This window comes from Heterodontus francisci, chromosome 9 (assembly GCF_036365525.1).
Source record: "Heterodontus francisci isolate sHetFra1 chromosome 9, sHetFra1.hap1, whole genome shotgun sequence".
NCBI classification, from domain to species: domain Eukaryota; kingdom Metazoa; phylum Chordata; class Chondrichthyes; order Heterodontiformes; family Heterodontidae; genus Heterodontus; species Heterodontus francisci.
Genome location: NC_090379.1, coordinates 113545729 through 113561915, shown reverse-complemented (window position 1 = coordinate 113561915; position 16187 = coordinate 113545729). Strand labels below are relative to the sequence as shown.

At 48.5% G+C, this 16187-nt stretch overlaps 1 protein-coding gene across 1 annotated transcript in view; it reads left to right on the top strand.

The window, feature by feature from the left end:
* The window catches only part of LOC137373519 (1-phosphatidylinositol 4,5-bisphosphate phosphodiesterase beta-2-like), a 463682-nt gene that overhangs the window by 288232 nt on the left and 159263 nt on the right, over positions 1-16187 (top strand). Inside the window, exons 24-25 of the mRNA XM_068038391.1 lie at positions 12752-12821; positions 14016-14069. Coding sequence (XP_067894492.1) covers positions 12752-12821; positions 14016-14069 — 124 coding nt within the window. The remainder of the gene's footprint in view (positions 1-12751; positions 12822-14015; positions 14070-16187) is intronic.

Sequence of the window (16187 nt, the reverse complement as noted above, 5' to 3'; positions counted from 1 at the left end):
GGGATGGGTAATAGGGGAAAACGGTGAGAGACAGGATGGGCAAAAGGGGAAAACGGAGAGAGACGGAATGGGTAATAGGGGACAACGGAGAGAGACGGGATGGATAATAGGGGACAACGGAGAGAGACGGGATGGGTAATAGGGAAAACGGAGAGAGACGGGATGGGTAATAGGGGAAAACAGTGAGAAACATGATAGATAGTAGGGGAACGGGTAAGAAATGGGATGGTTATTCTGGGAAATGGTGAGAAACGTGATTGATAATGGGGGAAAGGGTGAGAGACGGGATGGGTAACAAGGGAAACGGTGAGAAATGGGATGGGTCATAGGGGAAAACGTGGAGAGACGGGATGGGTAATAGGGGAAACAGTGAGAGACGGGATGGATAATAGGGGAAACAGTGAGAGACGGGATGGGTAATAGGGGAAAACGGAGAGAGACGGGATGGGTAATAGGGGAAACAGTGAGAGACGGGATGGGTAATAGGGGAAAACGGAGAGAGACGGGATGGGTAATAGGGGAAAAAGTGAGAGACGGGATGGGTAATAGGGGAAACAGTGAGAGACGGGATGGATAATAGGGGAAAATGGTGAGAGACGGGATGGGTAATAGGGGAAAACGGAGAGAGACGGGATGGGTAATAGGGGAAAACGGAGAGAGACGGGATGGGTAATAGGGGAAAACGGAGAGAGACGGGATGGGTAATAGGGGAAACAGTGAGAGACGGGATGGGTAATAGGGGAAACAGTGAGAAACGGGATGGATAATAGGGGAAACAGTGAGAGACGGGATGGATAATAGGGAAAAAGGTGAGAGACGGGATGGGTAATAGGGGAAAACGGAGAGAGACGGGAGGGTAATAGGGGAAAACGGAGAGAGACGGGAGGGTAATAGGGGAAAACGGAGAGAGACGGGATGGGTAATAGGGGAAACAGTGAGAGACGGGATGGATAATAGGGGAAAATGGTGAGAGACGGGATGGGTAATCGGGGAAAACGGAGAGAGACGGGATGGGTAATAGGGGAAAACGGAGAGAGACGGGATGGGTAATTGGGAAAAAGGTGAGAGACGGGATGGGCAATAGGGGAAAACGGAGAGAGACGGGATGGGTAATAGGGGAAAACGGAGAGAGACGGGATGGGTAATTGGGAAAAAGGTGAGAGACGGGATGGGCAAAAGGGGAAAACGGAGAGAGACGGGATGGGTAATAGGGGAAAACGGAGAGAGACGGGAGGATAATAGGGGAAAACGGAGAGAGACGGGATGGGTAATGGGGGAAACAGTGAGAGACGGGATGGATAATAGGGGAAAATGGTGAGAGACGGGATGGGTAATAGGGGAAAACGGAGAGAGACGGGAGGGTAATAGGGGAAACAGTGAGAGACGGGATGGATAATAGGGGAAAATGGTGAGATACGGGATGGTAATAGGGGAAACAGTGAGAGACGGGATGGGTAATAGGGGAAACAGTGAGAGACGGGATGGGTAATAGGGGAAAATGGTGAGAGACGGGATAGGTAATAGGGAAAAAGGTGAGAGACGGGATGGGTAATAGGGGACAACGGAGAGAGACGGGATGGGTAATAGGGGAAACAGTGAGAGACGGGATGGGTAATAGGGGAAAACGGAGAGAGACGGGATGGATAATAGGGGAAAATGGTGAGATACGGGATGGTAATAGGGGAAACAGTGAGAGACGGAATGGGTAATAGGGGAAACAGTGAGAGACGGGATGGGTAATAGGGGAAACAGTGAGAGACGGGATGGATAATAGGGGAAAATGGTGAGAGACGGGATGGGTAATAGGGGAAAACGGTGAGAGACGGGATGGGTAATAGGGGAAACAGTGAGAGACGGGATGGGTAATAGGGGAAAATGGTGAGAGACGGGATAGGTAATAGGGAAAAAGGTGAGAGACGGGATGGGTAATAGGGGAAAACGGAGAGAGACGGGAGGGTAATAGGGGAAAACGGAGAGAGACGGGATGGGTAATAGGGGAAAATGGTGAGAGACGGGATGGGTAATAGGGGAAAACGGAGAGAGACGGGATGGGTAATAGGGGAAAACGGAGAGAGACGGGATGGATAATAGGGGAAAATGGTGAGAGACGGGATGGGTAATAGGGGAAAACGGAGAGAGACGGGATGGGTAATAGGGGAAAACGGAGAGAGACGGGAGGGTAATAGGGGAAAACGGAGAGAGACGGGATGGGTAATAGGGGAAACAGTGAGAGACTGGATGGATAATAGGGGAAAATGGTGAGAGACGGGATGGGTAATTGGGGAAAACGGAGATAGACGGGATGGGTAATAGGGGAAAACGGAGAGAGACGGGAGGGTAATAGGGGAAACAGTGAGAGACGGGATGGATAATAGGGGAAAATGGTGAGATACGGGATGGTAATAGGGGAAACAGTGAGAGACGGGATGGGTAATAGGGGAAACAGTGAGAGACGGGATGGGTAATAGGGGAAAACGGTGAGAGACGGGATGGGTAATAGGGGAAAACGGTGAGAGACGGGATGGGTAATAGGGGAAACAGTGAGAGACGGGATGGGTAATAGGGGAAAATGGTGAGAGACGGGATAGGTAATAGGGAAAAAGGTGAGAGACGGGATGGGTAATAGGGGACAACGGAGAGAGACGGGATGGGTAATCGGGGACAACGGAGAGAGACGGGATGGGTAATAGGGAAAACGGAGAGAGACGGGATGGGTAATAGGGGAAAACAGTGAGAAACATGATAGATAGTAGGGGAACGGGTAAGAAATGGGATGGTTAATCTGGGAAATGGTGAGAAACGTGATTGATAATGGGGGAAAGGGTGAGAGACGGGATGGGTAACAGGGGAAACGGTGAGAAATGGGATGGGTAATAGGGGAAAACGTAGAGAGACGGGATGGGTAATAGGGGAAACAGTGAGAGACGGGATGGATAATAGGGGAAACAGTGAGAGACGGGATGGGTAATAGGGGAAAACGGAGAGAGACGGGATGGGTAATAGGGGAAACAGTGAGAGACGGGATGGGTAATAGGGGAAAACGGAGAGAGACGGGATGGGTAATAGGGGAAACAGTGAGAGACGGGATGGGTAATAGGGGAAAACGGAGAGAGACGGGATGGGTAATAGGGGAAACAGTGAGAGACGGGATGGGTAATAGGGGAAACAGTGAGAGACGGGATGGATAATAGGGGAAAATGGTGAGAGACGGGATGGGTAATAGGGGAAAACGGAGAGAGACGGGATGGGTAATAGGGGAAAACGGAGAGAGACGGGATGGGTAATAGGGGAAAACGGAGAGAGACGGGATGGGTAATTGGGGAAACAGTGAGAGACGGGATGGGTAATAGGGGAAACAGTGAGAGACGGGATGGATAATAGGGGAAACAGTGAGAGACGGGATGGATAATAGGGAAAAAGGTGAGAGATGGGATGGGCAAAAGGGGAAAACGGAGAGAGACTGGATGGGTAATAGGGGAAAACGGAGAGAGACGGGATGGGTAATAGGGGAAAACGGAGAGAGACGGGAGGGTAATAGGGGAAAACGGAGAGAGACGGGATGGGTAATAGGGGAAACAGTGAGAGACGGGATGGATAATAGGGGAAAATGGTGAGAGACGGGATGGGTAATAGGGGAAAACGGAGAGAGACGGGATGGGTAATAGGGGAAAACGGAGAGAGACGGGATGGGTAATTGGGAAAAAGGTGAGAGACGGGATGGGCAAAAGGGGAAAACGGAGAGAGACGGGATGGGTAATAGGGGAAAACGGAGAGAGACGGGAGGGTAATAGGGGAAAACGGAGAGAGACGGGATGGGTAATGGGGGAAACAGTGAGAGACGGGATGGATAATAGGGGAAAATGGTGAGAGACGGGATGGGTAATAGGGGAAAACGGAGAGAGACGGGAGGGTAATAGGGGAAACAGTGAGAGACGGGATGGATAATAGGGGAAAATGGTGAGATACGGGATGGTAATAGGGGAAACAGTGAGAGACGGAATGGGTAATAGGGGAAACAGTGAGAGACGGGATGGGTAATAGGGGAAACAGTGAGAGACGGGATGGATAATAGGGGAAAATGGTGAGAGACGGGATGGGTAATAGGGGAAAACGGTGAGAGACGGGATGGGTAATAGGGGAAACAGTGAGAGACGGGATGGGTAATAGGGGAAAATGGTGAGAGACGGGATAGGTAATAGGGAAAAAGGTGAGAGACGGGATGGGTAATAGGGGAAAACGGAGAGAGACGGGATGGGTAATAGGGGAAAACGGAGAGAGACGGGAGGGTAATAGGGGAAAACGGAGAGAGACGGGATGGGTAATAGGGGAAACAGTGAGAGACGGGATGGGTAATAGGGGAAAACGGAGAGAGACGGGATGGGTAATAGGGGAAAACGGAGAGAGACGGGATGGATAATAGGGGAAAATGGTGAGAGACGGGATGGGTAATAGGGGAAAACGGAGAGAGACGGGATGGGTAATAGGGGAAAACAGTGAGAAACATGATAGATAGTAGGGGAACGGGTAAGAAATGGGATGGTTAATCTGGGAAATGGTGAGAAACGTGATTGATAATGGGGGAAAGGGTGAGAGACGGGATGGGTAACAGGGGAAACGGTGAGAAATGGGATGGGTAATAGGGGAAAACGTAGAGAGACGGGATGGGTAATAGGGGAAACAGTGAGAGACGGGATGGATAATAGGGGAAACAGTGAGAGACGGGATGGGTAATAGGGGAAAACGGAGAGAGACGGGATGGGTAATAGGGGAAACAGTGAGAGACGGGATGGGTAATAGGGGAAAACGGAGAGAGACGGGATGGGTAATAGGGGAAACAGTGAGAGACGGGATGGGTAATAGGGGAAAACGGAGAGAGACGGGATGGGTAATAGGGGAAACAGTGAGAGACGGGATGGGTAATAGGGGAAAACGGAGAGAGACGGGAGGGTAATAGGGGAAAACGGAGAGAGACGGGATGGGTAATAGGGGAAACAGTGAGAGACGGGATGGATAATAGGGGAAAATGGTGAGAGACGGGATGGGTAATAGGGGAAAACGGAGAGAGACGGGATGGGTAATAGGGGAAAACGGAGAGAGACGGGATGGGTAATAGGGGAAAACGGAGAGAGACGGGAGGGTAATAGGGGAAAACGGAGAGAGACGGGATGGGTAATAGGGGAAAACGGAGAGAGACGGGATGGGTAATAGGGGAAACAGTGAGAGACGGGATGGATAATAGGGGAAAATGGTGAGAGACGGGATGGGTAATAGGGGAAAACGGAGAGAGACGGGATGGGTAATAGGGGAAAACGGAGAGAGACGGGAGGGTAATAGGGGAAAACGGAGAGAGACGGGATGGATAATAGGGGAAAACGGTGAGAGACAGGATAGGCAATAGGGGAAAACGGAGAGAGACGGGATGGGTAATAGGGGAAACAGTGAGAGACGGGATGGATAATAGGGGAAAATGGTGAGATACGGGATGGTAATAGGGGAAACAGTGAGAGACGGGATGGGTAATAGGGGAAACAGTGAGAGACGGGATGGATAATAGGGGAAACAGTGAGAGACGGGATGGGTAACAGGGGAAAATGGTGAGAGACGGGATAGGTAATAGGGAAAAAGGTGAGAGACGGGATGGGTAATAGGGGAAAACGGAGAGAGACGGGATGGGTAATAGGGGACAACGGAGAGAGACGGGATGGGTAATAGGGAAAACGGAGAGAGACGGGATGGGTAATAGGGGAAAACAGTGAGAAACATGATAGATAGTAGGGGAACGGGTAAGAAATGGGATGGTTAATCTGGGAAATGGTGAGAAACGTGATTGATAATGGGGGAAAGGGTGAGAGACGGGATGGGTAACAGGGGAAACGGTGAGAAATGGGATGGGTAATAGGGGAAAACGTAGAGAGACGGGATGGGTAATAGGGGAAACAGTGAGAGACGGGATGGATAATAGGGGAAACAGTGAGAGACGGGATGGGTAATAGGGGAAAACGGAGAGAGACGGGATGGGCAATAGGGGAAACAGTGAGAGACGGGATGGGTAATAGGGGAAAACGGAGAGAGACGGGATGGGCAATAGGGGAAACAGTGAGAGACGGGATGGGTAATAGGGGAAAACGGAGAGAGACGGGATGGGTAATAGGGGAAAACGGAGAGAGACGGGATGGGTAATAGGGGAAAATGGAGAGAGACGGGATGGGTAATAGGGGAAACAGTGAGAGACGGGATGGGTAATAGGGGAAACAGTGAGAGACGGGATGGATAATAGGGGAAAATGGTGAGAGACGGGATGGGTAATAGGGGAAAATGGAGAGAGACGGGATGGGTAATAGGGGAAACAGTGAGAGACGGGATGGGTAATAGGGGAAAATGGTGAGAGACGGGATGGGTAATCGGGGAAAACGGAGAGAGACGGGATGGGTAATAGGGGAAAACGGAGAGAGACGGGATGGGTAATAGGGAAAAAGGTGAGAGACGGGATGGGCAATAGGGGAAAACGTGAGAGACGGGATGGGTAATAGGGGAAAACGGAGAGAGACGGGAGGGTAATAGGGGAAAACGGAAAGAGACGGGATCGGTAATAGGGGAAACAGTGAGAGACGGGATGGGTAATAGGGGAAAATGGTGAGAGACGGGATGGGTAATAGGGGAAAACGGAGAGAGACGGGATGGGTAATAGGGGAAAACGGAGAGAGACGGGAGGGTAATAGGGGAAAACGGAGAGAGACGGGATGGATAATAGGGGAAAACGGTGACAGACAGGATCGGCAATAGGGGAAAACGGAGAGAGACGGGATGGGTAATAGGGGAAACAGTGAGAGACGGGATGGATAATAGGGGAAAATGGTGAGATACGGGATGGTAATAGGGGAAACAGTGAGAGACGGGATGGGTAATAGGGGAAACAGTGAGAGACGGGATGGGTAATAGGGGAAAATGGTGAGAGACGGGATAGGTAATAGGGAAAAAGATGAGAGACGGGATGGGTAATAGGGGAAAACGGAGAGAGACGGGATGGGTAATAGGGGACAACGGAGAGAGACGGGATGGGTAATAGGGAAAACGGAGAGAGACGGGATGGGTAATAGGGGAAAACAGTGAGAAACATGATAGATAGTAGGGGAACGGGTAAGAAATGGGATGGTTAATCTGGGAAATGGTGAGAAACGTGATTGATAATGGGGGAAAGGGTGAGAGACGGGATGCGTAACAGGGGAAACAGTGAGAAATGGGATGGGTAATAGGGGAAAACGTAGAGAGACGGGATGGGTAATAGGGGAAACAGTGAGAGACGGGATGGGTAATAGGGGAAAACGGAGAGAGACGGGATGGGTAATAGGGGAAACAGTGAGAGACGGGATGGGTAATAGGGGAAAACGGAGAGAGACGGGATGGGTAATAGGGGAAACAGTGAGAGACGGGATGGGTAATAGGGGAAACAGTGAGAGACGGGATGGATAATAGGGGAAAATGGTGAGAGACGGGATGGGTAATAGGGGAAAACGGAGAGAGACGGGATGGGTAATAGGGGAAAACGGAGAGAGACGGGATGGGTAATAGGGGAAAACGGAGAGAGACGGGATGGGTAATAGGGGAAACAGTGAGAGACGGGATGGATAATAGGGGAAACAGTGAGAGACGGGATGGATAATAGGGAAAAAGGTGAGAGACGGGATGGGCAAAAGGGGAAAACGGAGAGAGACGGGATGGGTAATAGGGGAAAACGGAGAGAGACGGGATGGGTAATAGGGGAAAACGGAGAGAGACGGGAGGGTAATAGGGGAAAACGGAGAGAGATGGGATGGGTAATAGGGGAAACAGTGAGAGACGGGATGGATAATAGGGGAAAATGGTGAGAGACGGGATGGGTAATAGGGGAAACAGTGAGAGACGGGATGGGTAATAGGGGAAACAGTGAGAGACGGGATGGATAATAGGGGAAACAGTGAGAGACGGGATGGGTAACAGGGGAAAATGGTGAGAGACGGGATAGGTAATAGGGAAAAAGGTGAGAGACGGGATGGGTAATAGGGGAAAACGGAGAGAGACGGGATGGGTAATAGGGGACAACGGAGAGAGACGGGATGGGTAATAGGGAAAACGGAGAGAGACGGGATGGGTAATAGGGGAAAACAGTGAGAAACATGATAGATAGTAGGGGAACGGGTAAGAAATGGGATGGTTAATCTGGGAAATGGTGAGAAACGTGATTGATAATGGGGGAAAGGGTGAGAGACGGGATGGGTAACAGGGGAAACGGTGAGAAATGGGATGGGTAATAGGGGAAACAGTGAGAGACGGGATGGATAATAGGGGAAAATGGTGAGAGACGGGATGGGTAATAGGGGAAAACGGAGAGAGACGGGATGGGTAATATGGAAAAAGGTGAGAGACGGGATGGGCAATAGGGGAAAACGGAGAGAGACGGGATGGGTAATAGGGGAAAACGGAGAGAGATGGGATGGGTAATAGGGGAAACAGTGAGAGACGGGATGGATAATAGGGGAAAATGGTGAGAGACGGGATGGGCAATAGGGGAAAACGGAGAGAGACGGGATGGGTAATAGGGGAAAACGGAGAGAGATGGGATGGGTAATAGGGGAAACAGTGAGAGACGGGATGGATAATAGGGGAAAATGGTGAGAGACGGGATGGGTAATAGGGGAAAACGGAGAGAGACGGGATGGGTAATATGGAAAAAGGTGAGAGACGGGATGGGCAATAGGGGAAAACGGAGAGAGACGGGATGGGTAATAGGGGAAAACGGAGAGAGACGGGAGGGTAATAGGGGAAAACGGAGAGAGACGGGATGGGTAATAGGGGAAACAGTGAGAGACGGGATGGATAATAGGGGAAAATGGTGAGAGACGGGATGGGTAATAGGGGAAAACGGAGAGAGACGGGAGGGTAATAGGGGAAAACGGAGAGAGACGGGATGGATAATAGGGGAAAACGGTGAGAGACAGGATAGGCAATAGGGGAAAACGGAGAGAGACGGGATGGGTAATAGGGGAAACAGTGAGAGACGGGATGGATAATAGGGGAAAATGGTGAGATACGGGATGGTAATAGGGGAAACAGTGAGAGACGGGATGGGTAATAGGGGAAACAGTGAGAGACGGGATGGATAATAGGGGAAAATGCTGAGAGACGGGATGGGTAATAGGGGAAAACGGTGAGAGACGGGATGGGTAATAGGGGAAAACGGTGAGAGACGGGATGGGTAATAGGGGAAACAGTGAGAGACGGGATGGGTAATAGGGGAAAATGGTGAGAGACGGGATGGGTAATAGGGGAAACAGTGAGAGACGGGATGGGTAATAGGGGAAAACGGTGAGAGACGGGATGGGTAATAGGGGAAACAGTGAGAGACGGGATGGGTAATAGGGGAAAACGGTGAGAGACGGGATGGGTAATAGGGGAAACAGTGAGAGACGGGATGGGTAATAGGGGAAAACGGTGAGAGACGGGATGGGTAATAGGGGAAACAGTGAGAGACGGGATGGGTAATAGGGGAAAATGGTGAGAGACGGGATGGGTAATAGGGGAAACAGTGAGAGACGGGATGGGTAATAGGGGAAACAGTGAGAGACGGGATGGATAATAGGGAAAACGGAGAGAGATGGGATGGATAATAGGGAAAAAGGTGAGAGACGGGATGGGCAATAGAGTAAGTGATGAGAGACAGGATGGATAATGGGGATTCACAGTGTGTTGGCTTTGGGCAGATGATATATGGGAAGGAGTGTGTTGCCTCTGAGAAGGATATCTGCTGGTGAGAAAACACTGTTTGTAGAGCAATAGATCATTCTCATTCCAATGTGATATAATAACAGCAAGATGATGAAGGATGTCATGACATCCACTCCCCTCTCAGTAATATGCAGACCCCTTTAATATCACACTGTGTTATACAGGCCCCTGTAACACCAGACAGTAATGTATAAGACTTTAATATCTCAATGTAATATGCAGACTTTAAATATCGACTGTATTATTCATACCCCTTGTTCCGGACAGGTGGAAAGGGGTGTGAGTGGTTCCCACTGTTCACCTCCCAATTAACCTCAATCGTATTTTGTTAAAAATGTTGCTTTCGCCCCTGAGTGTCTTTCGTGTCAAATTAACATACTGTTTCCACCAGGTGAGGAAGGGGTCTCAGGCTCCCCTTTCGCCCATCTCTGGTTTGACAGCAACAAGGTTTATCCTTTTAACACAGTGATTTAACTTCGCAGCTCAGTGAGCACTTGCTCACTGTTTCCCCCCATTACCCATCCAATCTCTCACCGTTTCCCTTATATATATATATATTTATATATTTATAAATATACTTGCAAATGAACCAATCAGACAGGTTTTCTTGAGTTTAAACAAGAAGTTTATTAACCTTATCACTCTAAACCAGTTAAAATTACTAAAATATGCAATGCATCCACGCTCACAGTCATACGAGGCACACAAACACAAATAGATACAGAGGGGAAAAAGCAGAGTTCGGAGGTTGGAGTAGAGTCCTTAATAAAAGTGGAATTTAAATACGGAAGTGTAGTCCCAGTGTCCTTAGGTGAAATTAAAGTCTTGAAGTCCTTGCAGGGCCATGTGCACAATTCGGGCTTGCTTCTCTGGTTCCGGAAGGCTGAAGAGAGACTTTATCCGTCCTCCTTGTTGATGACTGTGAGAATCTGTAGATTTGAGGTTTAGCTGCAGCCGAGGCCTTCCTGGAGAGAGAGAGAGAGGAGGGATGTTCCTTCTTGGAGTTCAGTTACTGTCTGCCTTCTGAGGCACAATTCACAAACTGAGTCATGTGATCACCTCTTTGTTTGAAACAGAAGTTTATGGAATGATCTTTGAAATTCAAGGTTGTTCAGACATACTTGGTGGGGGGCCGGCGTTTGGCTCTTTCAAAGTCAATGGGTGTCGATGGCTTTTGACGATCAACATTGACAAAACCATTCTAGGTAATTGAATCAGAGTGCACCCCTATTGCTCTGCCTAGACTGGGTAATCACCTCTGGTTTCCTGCCAGCCTTTGGCTTCTCATATGCAAATTGTGTGCGATCATCTTTAGCTGTTCTGTTCTGCTTTTTAAACATTATTTGTAATAATATCCAGTGAAATAGTCTCAGGCAAAGTTCCATATGTCAAGAGTAATATTTTCCATTTGGCATGTGGGTTTTCCGTCACAAGACAAATGACAGGTTTTCTCATAGGTTAAAAGAATAACAATTTTTATACATTTCCTAAGATGGTAGCAACCTCACACACACACACACACACACATACACAAGAATAGATAGATAGATAGAGAGAAAAGGGTAGGATGTAGTTTAAAGTTCAAAGTGAGATAAGTGTTCATGGTTTACAGACAACCTGTTGAATCTTCCCAGGAGGAAAGTCTGTTTCAAAGGTGCAGGCCTGGATATTTGTAGTCTTGGATTTGCAGAGGTGTTGTAGAGTTCTAGTGATTACAACTCAGCACAAAGCTGGTGGTGTGGACTTTGTTACTTTGACAGATGGAGAGTCTCAAAATCACTTTGTGATGCCTGTGCTGTAGTGGCTGTTCCAGTTGTTGTTCAGCAGAGTTCTTCTTCCTTGGCTGGATCTCTTGCACAGCCTCTGGCTGGACTGCTTACTGAGGTGTTGGGTTGATCGCCCTCTCTCTCCAGAGGGCTACCTTTTTAAGGTAAAAATCCATCACATTTGAGTTTCTGTTAGGAGACATGTGGCCCTCTCCCCTGGTGTGAATATACAATGGACCAGCATATGGAAGCCATGGCTATTGATTGATGTCTGAATGGGAACCATTCTGTTAACATTGTGCTACCTGACACCTATTCATTTTGGTTTAGACTGTGAGTCAGTCTATCTCTAGAACCCTTTGTTAGTATATTCATGTCGATAGGGGTCATCAATATACAATCGTGCTCCTTTCAATTTCAAAGGGGTTCTCCCCAGAGCTATTTCAGACAAGGTTAATGAGTTTCATCTTTGCAGACAGGTTTGTTGATTTCCAGTACAGGTGGGCGGGAGGGTCACATGATCCCTAATCCAATTTGACTATGGTACAAGTGTCCATGCTCTTGTGGTTTTGTTTAACAGTTGACTTTTTAAATTCATAATTCTTCTATTTCATTGTTTATCTTATCACGGTTCCTTGCGTGCATGATACCCTTTAAAATCAGACTGTAACATACAGCCACTATAATATCTGATTATAATATATAACCCCTGTAATATCAGATGGTAATATACATTTCCCTTTAATATATGTATGTAATAGACTGTCCCCTTTAATATCAAACTTTAATTATCAGCTCCTTTCATATGTAAATGTAACATGCAGAACCCTTTAATATCAAACTGTAATATTCAGACCCCTTTTAATATCTGACTGTAATCTGCAGATCCCTTTAATATCAGATTGTAATCTACAGGTCTCTTTAAGATCAGACTGTAATGTACAGACTGCCTTTAATATCAGATTGTAATAAATAGACTATTTTAATTTCTGACTGACATAGACAAACCCCTTTATTATCAGACTGAAATATGCAGACCCCTTTAATATCTAAATGTAATATACAGATCCCATTAATATTGGATTGTAATATACAGCCCTCGATAATATCTGACTGTACCATTGCTCGGTGTTCTGGTGGCAGGTGGGGGGGAGGCTCAATATTGTGCTACTGTTGACATATGGATATGTTTCACTGAAGTCCCTCTTGTCCATTCTTTGCAGGATGTCTCAGAGGGGAAAGGACAGACACTGGACAGCAATGATGGATCAACAGACACCAGAGAGCCATGTTGTAAATAAATGTTACCCCTCGTTAATAGCCTGACATTGGAAGAGTAGTTCAGTTCAGAGGGGCTGGGGGAAGGAGCTTCATAGTGCTGCCCTCCGTTTCATAAGCTGGGACAGTCCTCTAGTCCACTCTCTCCATCCTACCCTGCAGCCCCCCTCCCCCCGACTCCTCTCCTCTCTCCCACTCTCTCCAACCTGTATGTGTTGAAATGAGTGAATCTTTAGCAATGAATCTGTTAATCAAGGACAGTCAGGTGGATTTGTTTAGGCAAGTGCTGTCAGTAATATTTAAGGCTGAGGGGTTTGCAGTTGTGGAGGTGAGTGATGGGGATCGGTGCACTGAAGGAGAAGGGGAAGATCATGCTGTCCAAACCCTCCGGGTCAGAAGGGAGAGGTTAAAGGTCATTTCACCACGTCAGGTCATCCCAATATATGCACAGCACGATCACACAAACAGCAATGGGATAATGACCAGATCATCTGTTTTAGGCATAAATGTCTTTGGCCTCCTTATCTCGAGAGACAATGGGTAAGCGCCTGGAGGTGGTCAGTGGTGTTGGAGCAGTGCCTGGAGTGGCGATAAAGGCCAATTCTAGAGTGACAGGCATAAATATTGGCCAGGATACCAAGGGGAACCTCACCTGCTCCACTTTCAATAGTGCCATGGGATCTTCCATATCCACCCCGAAAGCAGATGGGGGCCATTGTTTAATGTCTCACCTGAAAGGTGGCATCTCTGACAGTGCAGCACTCCCTCAGTGATGGCATTGGAATGTCAGCATAGATTTTGTGCTCAAGTCTCTGACGTGGGACTTGAACTGACAATCTGCCGACTCAGATGCACTGAGCTACAGCTGACACTATTTGTGAGGGAGCTGGCTGACAGATATTCCAGGTGGGAAGGCTGCGAGTAGAGCCCTAAGGGCTCAGCGTTGGTGATGAGGAAATGAGCAGATAGAGTAAACAAACAAAACTGTTGGTACCAACTGGGTCTATACCATACCGGCACAAACATAAAAACTACAGAACAAATTACGAGCAGTGACCGTTGAGTCATAAACTTGGAGCAAGTCAGCCCCCTGGTGTTGCAATTGAGAAATGTTAGATACTCTGTTCGGTGAGAGAGACAAATAATGGACAGGAGAAGGTTATAGATGGATTGAGACAATAGTACCCAGACTGTCTGCATTTCTTCCAGCTTCCAACACTCCTACCTGCCCTGGGATTGAGGTATCCGCTAAAGACATTGCAGGTAAGTCAGTGACCCCGATATTTAAGGGACTGGGTATTCAGTGTGGCGGGGAGTAGTTATGGATGGGTTACACAGAAGTATGGGTTTCCCAAACATCCAGCAGTTTTGACCTCTTATAAATTTTGACAGGCTAGCCGCCTGTTGGTTGGAACAACCTGCAGCAGGAGGATGCAGTGGAGGAACAGGTAGAGAGAGATCTTGGTCGGTGGGGGTGGGAGAAGATGGTCTTGGGGGTGTGGGGGGTGTCCGATTGCAGAGTTGGGGGGGAGGGGGAGGCAGTGATAAAGGCAGATTGCGATGGGAGATTACAGGGTAAGCTTGTTGGACCTGGAAGAACATTCCTGCTCTTGCTGGCCCACAAGCAGTGATGTGAAAGCCCTACTCACCTCCTTTTACCAGCTGGGATTCCTAAGGCCTAGGAAACCCAGTCAGCAAGGGTTTTAAAAAAAGTTAAAATAATTGCACGTATCCTCCTTAAAAGATGGTCATGACTGACTTTAAAGACATGACCAACCCGCCTCCTTAGAGGGGATTACGAAACAAGAGGTGAGTGAGTTTGAGGTGGCCAGGGTTCCTGATTAAGATTTTTAACCTTTTATACTCTAACCCAACCCAAACCCACAGGCTGAGGAGATTTACATGTAGCTCAGTATATATCTCCCAGTTCTGATGAAGGGTCAGTGATCTGAAAGGTTAACTCTGCTTCTCCCTCCACAGATGCTGCCAGACCTGCTGAGTATTTCCAGCATTTCTTATTATTAATTCAGATTTCCAGCATCGGCAGTATTTTGCTTTTATTATATCTACCAGTTGTTTGGTTCTGGATTAGATTTAATGGATTCGCTTACTGTGGATGAGCCAAGCTGGGAGCAGGTCCCTGATGGCAATATCTCACCACCACTGCCCAAAGGTCCAGTGATTAAACCTGATAGATACAGTCAATCAGCAGCATTCGGGATCCCAGGCAACCATTAGTGTCCCAAATCAATCAACCAAAAGCCTACAAAAAAGCCTCACCCTTCCAGGGACAATGCAACACTTGTCCAATCGGATAAAGGCCCCAAACAAACTCCACTCCAACTAATATCATCCCAGTAATATGACTCGAACACTGTACACCATCCACCACCCTGTTCACACACACACACTGTACACCATCCACCTCCCTGTTCACCCACACACACTGTACACCATCCACCTCCCTGTTCACACACACACTCACTGTACACCATCCGCCTCCCTGTTCGCACACACACTCACTGTACACCATCCACCTCCCTGTTCACACACACAGACTGTACACCATCCACCTCCCTGTTCACCCACACACACTGTACACCATCCACCTCCCTGTTCACCCACACACACTGCACACCATCCACCACCCTGTTCACACACACACTCACTGTACACCATCCACCTCCCTGTTCACACACACAGACTGTACACCATCCACCTCCCTGTTCACCCACACACACTGTACACCATCCACCTCCCTGTTCACACACACACTCACTGTACACCATCCACCTCACTGTTCACACACACAGACTGTACACCATCCACCTCCCTGTTCACACACACACTGTACACCATCCACCTCCCTGTTCACCCACACACACTGTACACCATCCACCTCACTGTTCACACACACACTGTACACAATCCACCTCCCTGTGCACACACACACACTGAACACCATCCACCTCCCTGTTCACACACACACTGTACACCATCCACCTCCCTGTTCACACACACACTCACTGTACACCATCCGCCTCCCTGTTCGCACACACACTCACTGTACACCATCCACCTCCCTGTTCACACACACAGACTGTACACCATCCACCTCCCTGTTCACCCACACACACTGTACACCATCCACCTCCCTGTTCACCCACACACACTGCACACCATCCACCACCCTGTTCACACACACACTCACTGTACACCATCCACCTCCCTGTTCACACACACAGACTGTACACCATCCACCTCCCTGTTCACCCACACACACTGTACACCATCCACCTCACTGTTCACACACACAGACTGTACACCATCCACCTCCCTGTTCACACACACACTGTACACCATCCACCTCCCTGTTCACCC